This window comes from Myxine glutinosa, assembly GCF_964187855.1.
Source record: "Myxine glutinosa chromosome 3 unlocalized genomic scaffold, kmMyxGlut1.1 SUPER_3_unloc_1, whole genome shotgun sequence".
Taxonomy (NCBI): Eukaryota; Metazoa; Chordata; class Myxini; order Myxiniformes; family Myxinidae; genus Myxine; species Myxine glutinosa.
Genome location: NW_027616352.1, coordinates 490,516 through 506,138, shown reverse-complemented (window position 1 = coordinate 506,138; position 15,623 = coordinate 490,516). Strand labels below are relative to the sequence as shown.

The following is a 15,623-nucleotide window of genomic DNA, read 5'->3' as shown; positions in this document are numbered from 1 at the left end:
TCGACTACACATTAATAAGCAAAGACCTGAATAGTAATTCACATAAATCCGTAACACTCCCCCCCCCCTTCAAGAAAGAAAGTTTGAACCCAGCGAGAAGTTTCTTTGCCGGCCAACTTGGATAAACAAACCAGATAACTCACCCCCCCCCCCCCCCCCCAAATCATCAGTTCCCCCCAGGCACAGTTATCACTTAAAAATAAAGCAACAAAATTTTACACAATCCCATAGATTAATTCCCTCTGGACCAAGCGTCAACCATTTCTAGTTTCTCTTGAATGACGGTTAAGAGGGGGTGACCAAAGCCCCCAAATTTAAACCTCTCGATAGCACTTTTTCGGGAGGCCCAGCTGAGTATTCCCTAAATGGACGCCTTAAGGAATGTGGAGTTCACGGTTAGTCCGGGGAGGAAAGTTCACTACCTGGACGCCTTTAAGAACGTGGCGTTCACGGTTAGTCTGTGTAGGAGCCCCGGCTTGGCGGCTCCCCCGTATATAGTGCTTCAACTTCTCCAGACTCCTAACAGTTACGGTGGGACCCCTGGTCCCAGCCGTTACCTGACTGGCGGTCTCCTTCTCGGCCAGTGCTCTGACGTTCATTCTTTCGGGAGGTGCTCTAACTCTGGGAGCCTCCATAGTAATATCGGCTGCTGCCAACCCCAAAACTACTGCCAAGTTGTCCTCTTCTGTAGACCTCTCGACGCCTACGAAATGCCTTCCCTACTGTTATGGTCCGACCCTCCAAATCCTTACCATTCCAATTCTTCTCTGCCTCTCTGGCGTCTCTTGTGCTTGCAAACGTGACAAAGCCGAACCCTCTTGACCGTTGCGTTTCCCTGTCTTTTACCACCCGCACTTCCAGCAGTGGCCCATATCTGTTGAAGACAGAGGTCAGAACTTCTTCCTCTGTGTTGAAGTTCAGTCCCCCTACAAATAACTTGGAACTTTTGTCGCCATCCCGAGCGGGGGTGGTGTTATTTCCCCTGCGGGGCTCTTTACCCACCCTCGGGTTACCATAAATTTGCCCCCCGGCCAAATCATTCCCGATAATCACAGATACTCCCTCTACAGGAAGCGTGGCTTGTAAACCGAGGGTGACCGGTCCTGACACCAAATCGGAATTCCAAATGGATGACATGAAGTGGGGCCCTAACACAGCCACCGATCCCTTGTAACCGAACACTATCACCAGTTGCGGTACTCTTTGACAATGGCAAAATGCCTTCAAGCATTAAGGATTGATGGGCTCCTGTGTCCCTCAAAACCCTAACCGGTCTTGGGTTAGTCAAGTCTCCCTTGAGTGAGACCAACCCCTCATAAATAAATGGTTGGTAACTCTTCTATGGGCGATTTCTTACGCTTGCCATCGCATTCGGAGTGGTAATAGTCGGACTCCGCTCTGGGTCTTCCCTTTTCATGAGGTAACAACTGGACATCAAGTGTCCAGGTTTCTTGCAAAAAGCGCAAGTAGGCCCGGAGGAAAAACTCGTGGTCTGCCTCGGGCCCCCCGAAAAATAAGTTTGTCTTGGGCCCGTAGCCCTCTGATTTCGAACAGGTGGGGTATCCGCGTTGTCCCCATAATCCTCTCGAGGCCGCCGCCATGTATTGTCGTTCTCCGCACCGGGTGTTCCATAACTCCCCTGCTGAAGTCTAGGCGAGGAGCTAGGTGTGTGGACCCCTATCCGGTGTGTTAAGGCATAATCATCTGCCATGGTGGCTGCGTCCCACAACTTTGGTACTTTCTTTTCCTGCAGGTACACTTTGATGTCCTCGTGGACACACTGTTGAAATTCCTCCACCAGGATCAAGTCACGCAATGTTTCAAAGTCTTTCCCGACTCCTTTTGACTCACACCACCGATCAAACATGTTTTCCTTCACTCTGGCAAACTCCACATGGGTTTCACTCTCCCTCTTCCTGGCATTCCTGAATTTTTGCCGGTAAGCTTCCGGAACCAACTCATAGGCTTTGAGGATGTGCTTCTTCAAAACCTCATAATCTGCACATTGGTCCATTGGTAGCGCCGAATAAATCTCTTGAGCTTTACCCACCAGCACACTTTGCACTAGAATGGTCCAGGCCTCCTCCGGCCAGTTTAACTGTCGAGCCACTTTCTCAAAGTGTGGAAAAAATTTAGTGACTTCCTTTTCACTGAAGGGTGGAACCAGCCTCACATGTCTGCCCACATCCCAGGTGTTCTGGCTAGGTGTCGACCCCATCAGCAAGGGTGGTACCTCTCCCCGTTCTCTCATTAAATCCAGCTCGTTGAATTGAGGTGTTTTTATTAGATATTGTTATGGTTTTTAGAACCTTCACTAGTAAATTTTAGTAAATGTTTCCCTTATAAATGTTCCCCTGTAAATAGCCCCATCAATTGGCTTGTTAAAGATCGCACCCTAGTTAGTCCATGTACAACACGTAGCGAACCATAGGACCTCTCCATAGTTATTTCATTATTATGTGTTTCAGTTAAGGATCTGTTCCCAATAGTTGAATCTGCGTTGCATTAATCAAATAAGATAGGCCCCAGTACTTCGTTTGCCAGCAGCGTTCGCTGCTCCTTGCCTTGATGCGGTTGTTGGCCCCAAACTGCCATGAGCCATGCGGTCAAGCCGAGGAAGAAGGGGGAGGAGCCACCAGAACAAAGTGTGGCACGTCGACGCATCGGCAGAGGTGGAGTCAGCGAGCCCTTTGCCGGCCAACCAGCGCCGAGGTGAGCCAACCGGTAGGCGTGTCATCAGAGCAGGCGGCTTGATTCCAACACGAACAATAAAAGCGGCTGGGATGGACTGCTTCAAGGGAAAGACGTAATCCGGCAGATGAGGGAGGTACCAAGCGAGCATACCGCTGGATCGTGAGGCAGAAGAGTGGGTCCGTGACGGCGACAACAATACAGTAGCCAATTGACATTGTCCGACCGTGTGTGAAACCGAATACGTGAAGCTGCCCCTGGCTGTTCGCTTCCAGCCCGGAGCGTGGACATGGAGCGGACCTCCTTGCTGTGCCTCTACCCGAACCTTCCAGCCCTGCTGTCCCACTTGGACCCTTCTCCTTCGTCCAGTCATTCCTGCCTGCTATTCCCCTTTCATGTGAGTCTGTTTGTCTGTCTGGGGCGTTGATAATATAAGACTGCTTAAGCCTGTCCTGTGTCTTCTTCTTCTTCACTGTATATTACTTTCGTTTACTCTTCTTTGGTTTTGGTTTTGTAAATAGTTAATAAATGTCTGGTATTCCTTACTTTGGTTTCTTCTTTCCTCCAATCGCTTTAGTCCCTTCTTTCGATTGAGTACCTGTGGCACGATTCGGCCAACCGCAATAGTCGGGTTTAGTCCTTTGTTAATGGCTCGAGCTGCGGATTGCTAAACCGCTCGGCAAATACCATCTTGTCCGTGGTTCGAGCGGTACTTGTCTCCCTGTTTTGTGGAGGGATTGGTAAAGGTATTCGGGAGAACACCTTGACCAATAACCCTGACCAATTTCACCCTGCAAAAGAGCGTTATGAGTACCAGGACCAGATACGGCCAGCTTAACAGGCCAAGGGGATTAACTCCCCCTCCCCCTTGCTAAGGGGAGTGCTGTCTCTGAGATCCGTAACAATATTTTCATGATTCTCGTTCTTTTTGAACTGATGTAAATGTGTTTATTCAAAATGGTGAGCAAAAATATGATGGATTTATTATTTGGTGTTATTTAAGGTTATATTTTCACTTTACTTTGGGTGTTTCTCTGTTTTTTGTGTTCGGGAATTTTATTTATATTTTTTTTCATCAAAATAGATTTTTAATTTGATATTTAACATGGACGTCCTTATTTCTGATTTATTCTTTTGATGATTATATTTGTATTAAACTGATGAGTTGGTGTTTAACTTGGATGCTTGAGCAGCGGTCTATTGGTTTTATTGTGGGTTTCTGTTGAAGTTGATTTGATGATGCTTTGATTTTGAAATAATGCGGTGTCTCATTTTCAGTCATTACTCAATATCCTGTTTTGGAAGTTAATTTGACATTGAAAGAAGAGTTTTATGATATTACAATGAATATGAGGCTGACATTTGCAAAAACTTCAGCATTTACTTGTTCTCCACGTTGAGTTACTTCGAACAGTTTCTTAACATTATTTTGAATGGAAATCGTCCATCACACTGTTTGGCCATCAATTCTACTCCTGAAGAATTTCACCAATCTTAACATGAATGAATATCAAGAAGCTCAATGAGAAATTTTCAGTTTACCTTGCTGTGCATATGAAGATTATTTTTCTTCAAAAAGAAACATCCTCACAACAGTCTCTTCCTGGTTGGGCTCTGTTGACCACATCTGGACTAAGTATTTCATCATCTTTTTGGTTCAAGGTCAGTGAAAGATCCTCAATAATATCAATTTGTTGGTGAATTGAAGATGAAAATCACAGTGGATGTTCATCACATTGACGGGCGGGGTTGGGGCTCGTCAAGTTTTTCCTTGGTTGTTGTTGTTGTGAATAATTTATTTCCCTTAATGCTTTTTGCTGAACCGGATATACAATTTCTATCTCTTTATTGTCGAAGCAAGTTTCCTTTTTTGTGTTTCCCTGTTTTTTATTGTTCAATCACGGCTATATTTTATCAGAAACTGCGTCTTGCTCACCACATGAGATATTATTCCTCTATTTTTGTTGGTGGAAATCACCTGATATGTTTTTCAAACTTTCGTGTTGTGTTGAATTTTGATATTTCTAAGAAGAGATACACATTATAGTCACAAGAGAATGTATTTTGAGGTGTTTTTAATTGATATTTTTATGATTCTATTTATTTTTCATCTGATGTAAATGTGTTTATCCAAAATGGTGAGCAAAATAATCATGGGGTCATTATTTGGTGGAATCTAAGTTTATACTTTCACTTAACTTTGGGTGTCAATCAACGCAATGTTGTATTCCAAATTACTGCTCAATACTCTGTTTTTTGTGATGGAAATTTTTTTCCATCAAAATTTATTTGATATTTAACATGGACGTCCTTATTTCTGATTCATTATTTTGAGGATTGTATTTGTTTTTAACTGATGAGAAAGTGTTTAACTTGGATGCTTGAGCAGCGGTATATTGGTTTTATTGTGGGTTTCTGTTGAAGTTGATTTGATGATGCTTTTATTTTGAAATAATGTGGTGTCTCATTTTCAATCATCACTCAATATCCTGTTTTGGAAGTCAATTTGAATTTGAAAGAAGAGTTTTGTGATGTTACTATGAAAATGAGGCTGACATTTGCAAAAACCTCAGCATTTACGTGTTCTCCACGTTTAGTTCTTTTCAACAGTTTTTTGTAATTATTTTTAATTGAAATCGTCAACATCGTGTCTGCCATCAATTTCCTCCTAAAGAATTTCACCAATCTGAACATGAATGAATATCACGATGTGAAAAGACAAATTTGCAGTTTTCCTTGCTGTGCATATGAAGATTATTTTTCAAAGACAAAACCTCTGACAAACCTCTGTTCATGGTTGAGCTCTGTCGACCACATCTGAAGGAAGTATTTCCTCTTCTTTTTGGTTCCAAGGTTCGTGAAAAATCTTCAATAATATCCTTTGTTGGTGAGCTGGAGATGAAAATCACAGTGGATGTTCATCACATTGACGGGCGGGGTTGGGGCTCATCAAGTTTTTCTTTGGTTGTTGTTGTTGTGAATGATTTATTTCCCTTAATGCTTTTCACTGAACCAGATATACAATTTCGATCTCTTCATTGTCAGAGCAAGTTTCCTTTTTTGTGTTTCCCTGTTTTTATATCGTTCAATCACGGCTATATTTTATCAGCAACTGTATCTTGCTCACCACATGAGATATTATTCCTCTATTTTTGTTGGTGGAAATCACCTGATATGTTTTTCAAACTTTGGTGTTGTGTTCAATTTTGATATTTCTAAGAAGAGATATACATTATAGTCACAAGAGAATGTGATTTGAGGTGTTTTTATTTGATATTGTTATGGTTTTTAGAACCTTCACTAGTAAATTTTAGTAAATGTTTCCCTTATAAATGTTCCCCTGTAAATATCCCCATCAATTGGCTTGTTAAAGATCGCACCCTTGTTAGTCCATGCACAACACGTAGCGAACCATAGGACCTCTCCATAGTTATTTCATTATTATGTGTTTCAGTTAAGGATCTGTTCCCAATAGTTGAATCTGCGTTGCATTAATCAAATAAGATAGGCCCCAGTACTTCGTTTGCCAGCAGCGTTCGCTGCTCCTTGCCTTGATGCGGTTGTTGTCCCCAAACCGCCATGAGCCATGCGGTCAAGCCGAGGAAGAAGGGGGCGGAGCCACCAGAACAAGGTGTGGCACGTCTACGCATCGGCAGAGGTGGAGTCAGCGAGCCCTTTGCCGGCCAACCAGCGCCGAGGTGAGCCAACCGGTAGGCGTGTCATCAGAGCCGGCGGCTTGATTCCAACACGAACAATAAAAGCGGCTGGGATGGACTGCTTCAAGGGAGAGATGTAATCCGGCAGATGAGGGAGGTACCAAGCGAGCATACCGCTGGATCGTGAGGCAGAAGAGTGGGTCCGTGACGGCGACAACAATACAGTAGCCAATTGACATTGTCCGACCGTGTGTGAAACCGAATACGTGAAGCTGCCCCTGGCTGTTCGCTTCCAGCCCGGAGCGTGGACATGGAGCGGACTTCCTTGCTGCGCCTCTACCCGAACCTTCCAGCCCTGCTGTCCCACTTGGAACCTTCTCCTTCGTCCAGTCATTCCTGCCTGCTATTCCCCTTTCGTGTGAGTCTGTTTGTCTGTCTGGGACGTTGATAATTTAAGACTGCCCTGTGTCTTCTTCTTCTTCACTGTATATTACTTTCGTTTCCTCTTCTATGGTTTTGGTTTTGTAAATAGTTAATAAATGTCTGGTATTCCTTACTTTGGTTTCTTCTTTCCCCCGATCGCTTTAGTCCCTTCTTTCGATTGAGTACCTGTGGCACGATTCGGCCAACCGCAATAGTCGGGTTTAGTCCTTTGTTAATGGCTCGAGCTGCGGATTGCTAAACCGCTCGGCAAATACCATCTTGTCCGTGGTTCGAGCGATACTTGTCTCCCTGTTTTGCGGAGGGATTGGTAAAGGTATTCGGGAGAACACCTTGACCAATAACCCTGACCAATTTCACCCTGCAAAAGAGCGTTATAAGTACCAGGACCAGATACGGCCAGCTTAACAGGCCAAGGGGATTAACTCCCCCTCCCCCTTGCTAAGGGGAGTGCTGTCTCTGAGATCCGTAACAATATTTTCATGATTCTCGTTCTTTTTGAACTGATGTAAATGTGTTTATTCAAAATGGTGAGCAAAAATATGATGGACTTATTATTTGGTGTTATTTAAGGTTATATTTTCACTTTACTTTGGGTGTTTCTCTGTTTTTTGTGTTCGGGAATTTTATTTATATTTTTTTTCATCAAAATAGATTTTAAATTTGATATTTAACATGGACGTCCTTATTTCTGATTTATTATTTTGATGATTATATTTGTATTAAACTGATGAGTTGGTGTTTAACTTGGATGCTTGAGCAGCGGTCTATTGGTTTTATTGTGGGTTTCTGTTGAAGTTGATTTGATGATGCTTTGATTTTAAAATAATGCGGTGTCTCATTTTCAGTCATTACTCAATATCCTGTTTTGGAAGTTAATTTGACATTGAAAGAAGAGTTTTATGATATTACTATGAATATGAGGCTGACATTTGCAAAAACCTCAGCATTTACTTGTTCTCCACGTTGAGTTACTTCGAACAGTTTCTTAACATTATTTTGAATGGAAATCGTCCATCACACTGTTTGGCCATCAATTCTACTCCTGAAGAATTTCACCAATCTTAACATGAATGAATATCAAGAAGCTCAATGAGAAATTTTCAGTTTACCTTGCTGTGCATATGAAGATTATTTTTTTTCAAAAACAAACACCATCACAACAGTCTCTTCCTGATTGGGTTCCGTTGACCACATCTGGACGAAGTATTTCATCATCTTTTTGGTTCAAGGTCAGTGAAAGATCCTCAATAATATCCTTTGTTGGTGAATTGAAGATGAAAATCACATTGGATGTTCATCACATTGACAGGTGGGGTTGGGGCTCGTCAAGTTTTTCTTTGGTTGTTGTTGTTGTGAATGATTTATTTCCCTCAATGCTTTTCACTGAACCGGATATACAATTTCTATCTCTTTATTGTCTGAGCAAGTTTCCTTTTTTTTAGCTTGGTGTTGGGTTAGCGGTTAGGGTGCCGGCTTGGGATCCGAGGATCCTGGGTTCGAATCCCGGACGATCGCTAAATTAACACCAGGGGGGTTGACTCAGCCTGTCATCCTTCCGAGGTCGGCAAATTGTGTACCAGCTTGCTGGGATGAATGATCCCGGTGTGTACCCCGGTTAGAATAGGTACGCCGTATCCCTGCGCATCGTAATAGGCGACTAAGGGTTGGGGCCAGACAGGGCATCCGGCCATAAAAACATTGCCTCAAACAGGGAACCATGATTGTCATGGGGCCCGCAAGGCTAACCTCTGCTCTAGCGGGGAAAATGGCCTTAAAACGATCATTCATTCATTTATTCAAGTTTCCTTTTTTGTGTTTCCCTGTTTTTTATCGTTCAATCACGGCTATATTATATCAGAAACTGTATCTTTCTCACCACATGACATATTATTCCTCTATTTTTGTTGGAGGAAATCACCTGATATGTTTTTCAAACTTTTGTGTTTGGTTGAATTTTGATATTTCTAAGAAGAGATATACATTATAGTCACAAGAGAATGTATTTTGAGGTGTTTTTAATTGATATTTTCATGATTCTAGTTCTTTTTGAACTGATTTAAATGTGTTTATCCAAAATGGTGAGCAAAAATATGATGGGGTTATTATTTGGTGTTATTTAAGGTTATATTTTCACTTTACTTTGGGTGTTTCTCTATTTTTTTGTGTTAGCAAATTTTATTTATATTTTTTTCATCAAAATAGATTTTAAATTTGATATTTAACATGGACGTCCTTATTTCTGATTTATTATTTTGATGATTATATTTGTTTTAAACTGATGAGTTGCTGTTTATCTTGGATGCTTGAGCAGCGGTATATTGGTTTTATTGTGGGTTTCTGTTGAAGTTGATTTGATGATGCTTTGATTTTGAAATAATGCGGTGTCTCATTTTCAGTCATTACTCAATATCCTGTTTTTGGAAGTTAATTTGAAATTGAAAGAAGAGTTTTATGATATTACTATGAATATGAGGCTGACATTTGCAAAAACCTCAGCATTTACTTGTTCTCCACGTTGAGTTGCTTTGAACAGTTTCTTGACATTATTTTGAATGGAAATCGTCCATCACAATGTTTGGCCATCCATTCTACTCCTGAAGAATTTCACCAATCTTAACATGAATGAATATCAAGAAGTTCAACAAGAAATATCAATTTACCTTGCTGTGCATATGAAGATTATTTTTCTTCAAAAAGAAACACCCTCACAACAGTCTCTTCCTGATTGGGCCCTGTGGACCACATCTGGAGGAAGTATTTCATCATCTTTTTGGTTCAAGGTCAGTGAAAGATCCTCAATAATATCAATTTGTTGGTGAATTGAAGATGAAAATCACAGTGGATGTTCATCACATTGACGGGCGGGGTTGGGGCTCGTCAAGTTTTTCTTTGGTTGTTGTTGTTGTGAATGATTTTGTTTCCGTTACGTGGTCCTCCCGGTAACTACCTGGTCTTGGTGACCCCCGGACCGTGGGAGGAACCCCGCCAGAAAGATATATGATTTATACGCTTTCGTAACGCAATCAATATGAAAGACCCAACAATTCAAGTCAATAAGAAACCCCCACACCAAGGATCCGGATTAATGGATGATATATTCCCAATCAATCAGCAACAATCAACCCTCAATCAACAATATTACTAAGATGTAGACTCATCAACAATATCTCTAAGATGGCCATCTTATATATTCCTCCCTTGAGCCCCACTCACGGCTCCCTCCATGGTCAATGTCTCTCACAATGTCTCGGGGCCCCTGTAGTTCGATCTCCGCACGTGGGCGGTTGAACGGACCCTTCCTGACGTGCTTCAACCATGCACGTCCCGTACCGGGAACGGCTGCTGCTGGGGGACACCTCCTCGGCAGCCCACCGAGGTCGGTGCTCGTGATCGTGGCTCCGGGGCTCGCAAAGCGCGCGAGGCCCCAGGCGCCTGCCGTACGCGTCCTTGTAGACGATTAGGTGAACGGTGCCGGACACTTGGTTTCGTGCAGGAACCCCCAGCAACTTGACGCGTAACCGGTAATTACCCCGCGCAGGTAACTCCTCTCGCCAGACGGGCTTTTCAAACTCAGCGTTCCCAACGCTGATCAATATCGACGCCGCTCGTGTTGGAGCTGGGCGAGGATCAAGATGGCCGCTTCTCTCTCGACCTTGTCTCTTTTTTTCTTCCGGTTCACCATCCCGTTTCCGGTCTCCTGTTATCAGGAGCGCCTCTAACCATTTAACCACAACAACCTTTAATAGAATAAACATTAATAAGCAATGACCTGAATAGTAATTCACATAAAGCCGGAATCCATAACACTCCCCCCCTTCAAGAAAGAAAGTTTGAACCCAGCGAAAACTTTCTTTGCAGGCCAAATTTGATAAACAAACAAGCTAACTCACACCCCAAATCATCAGTTCCCCCGGACACAATTATCACATCTCAAAAAACAAAGCAACAATATTTCACAAAACCCCCAGAGATTCCAAAGGTAATTCACTCTGGACCAAGCGTCACACTTCTAGTTTCTCTTGAATGCCGGTTTAGGGGTGGTGACCAAAACCCCAAAGTTAAACAACTCGATAGCACTTTTTCGGGAGGCCAAGCTGAGTATACACTACATGGACGCCTTAAGGAATGTGCAGTTCACGGTTAGTCCGGGGAGGAAAGTGTATTACATGGACGCCTTTAAGAACGTGGAGTTCACGGTTAGTCCGTGCAGGAAAGTTCACTACCTGGACGCCTTTAAGAACGTAGCGTTCACGGTTAGTCCGTGTAGGAGCCCAGGCTCGGCGGCTCCGCCGTATATAGTGCTTCAACTTCTCCGGACTCCTAACAGTTACGGTGGGACCACTTGCCCCAGTAGTCACCTGACTGGCGGTCTCCGTCTTGGCCAGTGCTCTGACAATCATTCTTTCGGGGGATGCCGTAACTCTGGGAGCCTCCATAGTAATATCGGCTGCTGCCAACACCAAAACTACCGCCAAGTGGTCCTCTTCTGTAGACCTCTCGACGCCTACGAAATGCCTTCCCTACTGTTATGGTCCGACCCTCCAAATCCTTACCATTCCAATTCTTCTCTGCCTCTCTGGCGTCTTTAGCGCTTGCAAACGTGACAAAGCCGAACTCTCTTGACCGTTGCGTTTCCCTGTCTTTTACCAACCGCACTTCCACCAGCGGCCCATATCTGTTGAAGACAGAGGTCAGAACTTCTTCCTTTGTTTTGAAGTTCAGTCCCCCTACAAATAACTTGGTACTTTTGTCACCCTCCCGAGCTGGTGTGGTGTTATTTTCCCTGCTGGGCTCTTTTCCAACCCTCGGGTTACCATAAACCTGACCCCCGGCCAAATCATTCCCGATAACCACAGATACTCCCTCTACAGGAAGCGTGGCTTGTAAACCGACGGTGACCGGTCCTGACACCAATTCGGATTCCAAATGGATGACATGAAGTGGGGCACTAACACAGCCACCGATCCCTTGTAACCGAACACTATCACCAGTTGCTGTACTCTTTGACAATGTCAAAATGCCTTCAAGCATTAAGGATTGATGGGCTCCTGTGTACCTCAATACCCTAACCGGTCTTGGGTTAGTCAAGTCTCCCTCTAGTGAGACAAACCCCTCATAAATAAATGGTTGGTAACTCTTCTGTGGGCGATTTCTTACGTTTGCCATCGCATTCGGAGTTGTACTAGTCGGACTCCGCTCTGGGTTGTCCCTTTTCATGAGGTAACAACTGGACATCAAGTGTCCAGGTTTTTTGCAAAAGGCGCAAGTAGGCCCGGAGGAAAAACTCGTGGTCTGCCTCGGGCTCCCCGGGAAATAAGTTTGTCTTGGGCCCGTAGCCCCCTGATTTCGAACAGTTGGGGTGTCAGAGTTGTCCCCATAATCCTCTCGAGGCCGCCGCCATGTATTGTCGTTCTCCACACCGGGTGTTCCATAACTCCCCTGCTGAAGTCTAGGCGAGGAGTTAGGTTTGTGGACCCCTATCCGGTGTGTTAAGGCATAATCATCTGCCATGGTGGCTGCGTCCCACAACTTTGGTACTTTCTTTTCCTGCAGGTACACTTTGATGTCCTCGTGGACACACTGTTGAAATTCCTCCACCAGGATCAAGTCACGCAATGCTTCGAAGTCTTTCCCGACTCCTTTTGACTCACACCACCTATCAAACATGTTTTCTTTCACTCTGGCAAACTCCACATGGGTCTCACTCTCCCTCTTCCTGGCATTCCTGAATTTTTGCCGGTAAGCTTCAGGAACCAACTCATAGGCTTTGAGAATGTGCTTCTTCAATACCTCATAATCTGCACATTGGTCCATTGGTAGCGCCGAATAAATATCTTGAGCTTTACCCACCAGCACACTTTGCACTAGTATGGTCCAGGCCTCCTCCGGCCAGTTTAACTGTCGAGCCACTTTCTCAAAGTGTGGAAAAAATTTAGCGACTTCTTTTCACTGAAGGGTGGAACCAGCCTCACATGTATGCCCACATCCCAGGTGTTCTGGCGAGGTGTCGGCCCAGTCAGCAAGGGTGGAACCTCTCCCCGTTCTCTCATTAACTCCAGCTCCTTGAATTTAATTTCTTTCTGAAGCGCCATGTCACGTTCCTTTAATTCCCTTTCAGCTTTTCTCTCCTCTGCTTCGAGTTCCCTTGCAGCTCTCCTCTCCTCTGCTTTTCTCCCTTCTAACCTTTCCTTGAGTTCTCGTTCCACTCTCCTTTCTTCTTCTGCTCTTTCCTTTTCTGCTTTCCTTTCCTCTGTTTTCATCCTTTCTAGACAGGTCCATGCCAGGCAGAAATGGCGCCGTTTTCCAGTCAAGGTTTTCTCAGTGGATTTATATACTTTTGATCATACTCTGTCGAATAAGCTTGTGGGCCACCCTGAAATTTGCCTCAAATCCAAGATGGCGGCCAAAAATCCAAAATGGCCACCAGAATAGCTAAAATAGTATTTCTGAGAGTTGCTTTTACCCATAGATGATTTTTTTTCAACTGATTGTGGCCTATTATGATAAAGAAAGATAACTCAGTCATAACTCAGCCATAAAAATTAACAATCGGTACTTTATTAACAAAATGGCCGCCGGGCAACTTCCGTATTACGGAAACTGCTATAACTTCAGTTCCGAGTGTGATATGATTATAATTTTGGTGTCCAGTCATATGTTTTTGGGGTCAAGGAATCCATATTTGTACTTTTTATTTCAGTGAAATCATTGGTTCATAAAGAAATCTAAGATGGCTGCCAATACTGGCCACCGATGTGGCAGATTCAGTCATGTCTTGTGCTCCATAATATATATTACAATACATTTTGATTCAATTTCTTGGTTTCCAAAGTCTGGTTATCCATTTAGTTGGTTTATCATGACACTAGCTCAATAGATCATCCCCTAAATCATGGATGAACAATAAATCCAAGATGGCTGCCGCTGAACGGCTCCTAGTCAGTTTTGCTTCGTCTACCAAACTACACAGGTTTATAAAATGTATCTGAATTCCCATTCAATATGATCCCCGGCTTTGGTTATGCTTTGGGAAAAATATGTTGTTCAAAAGGCACATAATCCTCAGTTACTAAGATCAAGATCAAGATCACTCTCTTCACTCTGAAAGTCTGAATAAAGTCCACAGGTATCCGAAGAAAGTTGTTCCATGGTGCTCTCCGAATTTTCCCCATCTCCTTGGTACTCTTCATCAACTTCAGATTCTTCTGCTCTTTCTTCTGCCCCACCGATACCTATAAAAAATGTGAATGGATATAGTCGGGATTCAAAACAGTAAATCATATAAAAATAACAAAATTACGATTGCATTTTGGACTTATCTACCTTGCTTTTCTCTTTCTCTACAGTGAACTTCACTGTCTTGTACATGTTTTCTGCTTGTATTCCTGTGTCTCTTCTTCCTTGAAGGCTGGCTTCTCTCTTCTACTGCATCTTCTAAATCTGCATCATACTCCGCGAGACCTGTAAGTGGAAGGTTACACATATTTAATCTGGATGAATGCACTGCCAGTGGGAATACATTGGAGGAACTTTATGACAGGAACGAAAAGCAATGATCAAAGTAATGATATATTTTTAGTATACTTACTTTGAATTTGTCTTTTCTTGCTCTTTTTCTTGGAGAGGCTTGGAGGGAGTTGCGGGCAGGTAAACCATATTGGCCTGATACCATCATCTGTATTTTCCCATCCTCTGTCAGTGATAGAAGGATACTCAATGTTTTGCTTGAGACACTGGTACCACACCCATGCCTGAAGGTCACTCCTCTTGAGGTGTTCATTGGTGCTACTCTCGTCTGGAAGGATGCTGGAACTAGATTTCACCTTTTGAGTGTTGTACGTTCGGATCCTTGTTTCAACAAAGCTTTCTTGTTCACTTCCAGAATACATGCAGGTTCTGAAGAAGCATTTAGCACTGGTAGCATCTTGACAAGATTGATTTGATCTGCCCAGCTGAGAGAGTAGATGGGATTTCTCTTGTTTCAACATCTTCTTCAATGGCTTGATTTTGCCGATGCGAAATGGGAATGATGTCGTGTCACATCCAGTAATGCTATGATATGCTGGGAGAGTTTGACACACTTCATCTCCAAAATGAGTCGTTAGTTTCTTGACACTGACGTACCGATGGTCAATCTTCATGAACCAGTCTTGTGGTGGTTTGCAGACAGAATAGGCATAGCTCAAGAGGATCAGTACATCTGTATCTGAAGCCTTAATCACAACCGGACCTTCGCACTTGCTTGCATGAAGAACAAGCCTGGTGTCAGCCTCATGATGGTTGCAGGATTCAAGTTGTTCAAACTTAGTTTGCGTGATCAACCATGTATTCTGTTCCTCTGTCACGGTGAGTGGAATTCTGAGTTTCGATCTGACTGAATCACTTTTGAAGTAAGTGACCATAAATTTAATCAGCTCAGTCTTGTTTTCAGCATTATGCAGAAATGCGTCCCAATCTTTGCCTCTGGGCATACTCTGCTCGGGGCTTGTGATGTGGGTTCTTCTACCAGAGATCCCTCGGCGTCGTTGGGTTAACTCCTTTGTAGTGGACGTACAGTAGGAATCAAATATGATCCCAAGCTGTTTTGGGTTTGACTGGCTTGGTGGCATGCAGAATTTCAATAGGGCATCAGTGTATTCTCCCCAAGTCTGTTGAGCCGGGATTGACTTTACAGCTGCCATTCCGTCAATCAGCCAGTTGCTTCTATTTGGCGGTTCCTCTGTAGTTGATGAAGATTCCTCAATAAGGTAGTTCCTCAGCGCTGCTTTAGAACCTTGTCGAATGTCTCGTTCTGGTGTGGCAAGGGCAAGTGGAATAGTTGTCAGGGGGTGT

General features: G+C 43.6%; 1 protein-coding gene across 1 annotated transcript; it reads right to left on the bottom strand.

The window, feature by feature from the left end:
- Window positions 1-13,329: 13,329 nt before the first annotated feature.
- LOC144888902 (uncharacterized) lies at window positions 13,330-14,703 on the bottom strand. The gene is made up of 3 exons (XM_078768597.1): window positions 14,380-14,703; window positions 14,115-14,252; window positions 13,330-14,023 (listed from the first exon to the last, which is right to left on the bottom strand). Exons 1-3 carry the CDS (start codon window positions 14,678-14,680, stop codon window positions 13,854-13,856), a joined length of 609 nt encoding a protein of 202 aa, XP_078624723.1. The 5' UTR covers window positions 14,681-14,703; the 3' UTR covers window positions 13,330-13,853.
- Window positions 14,704-15,623: the final 920 nt, after the last annotated feature.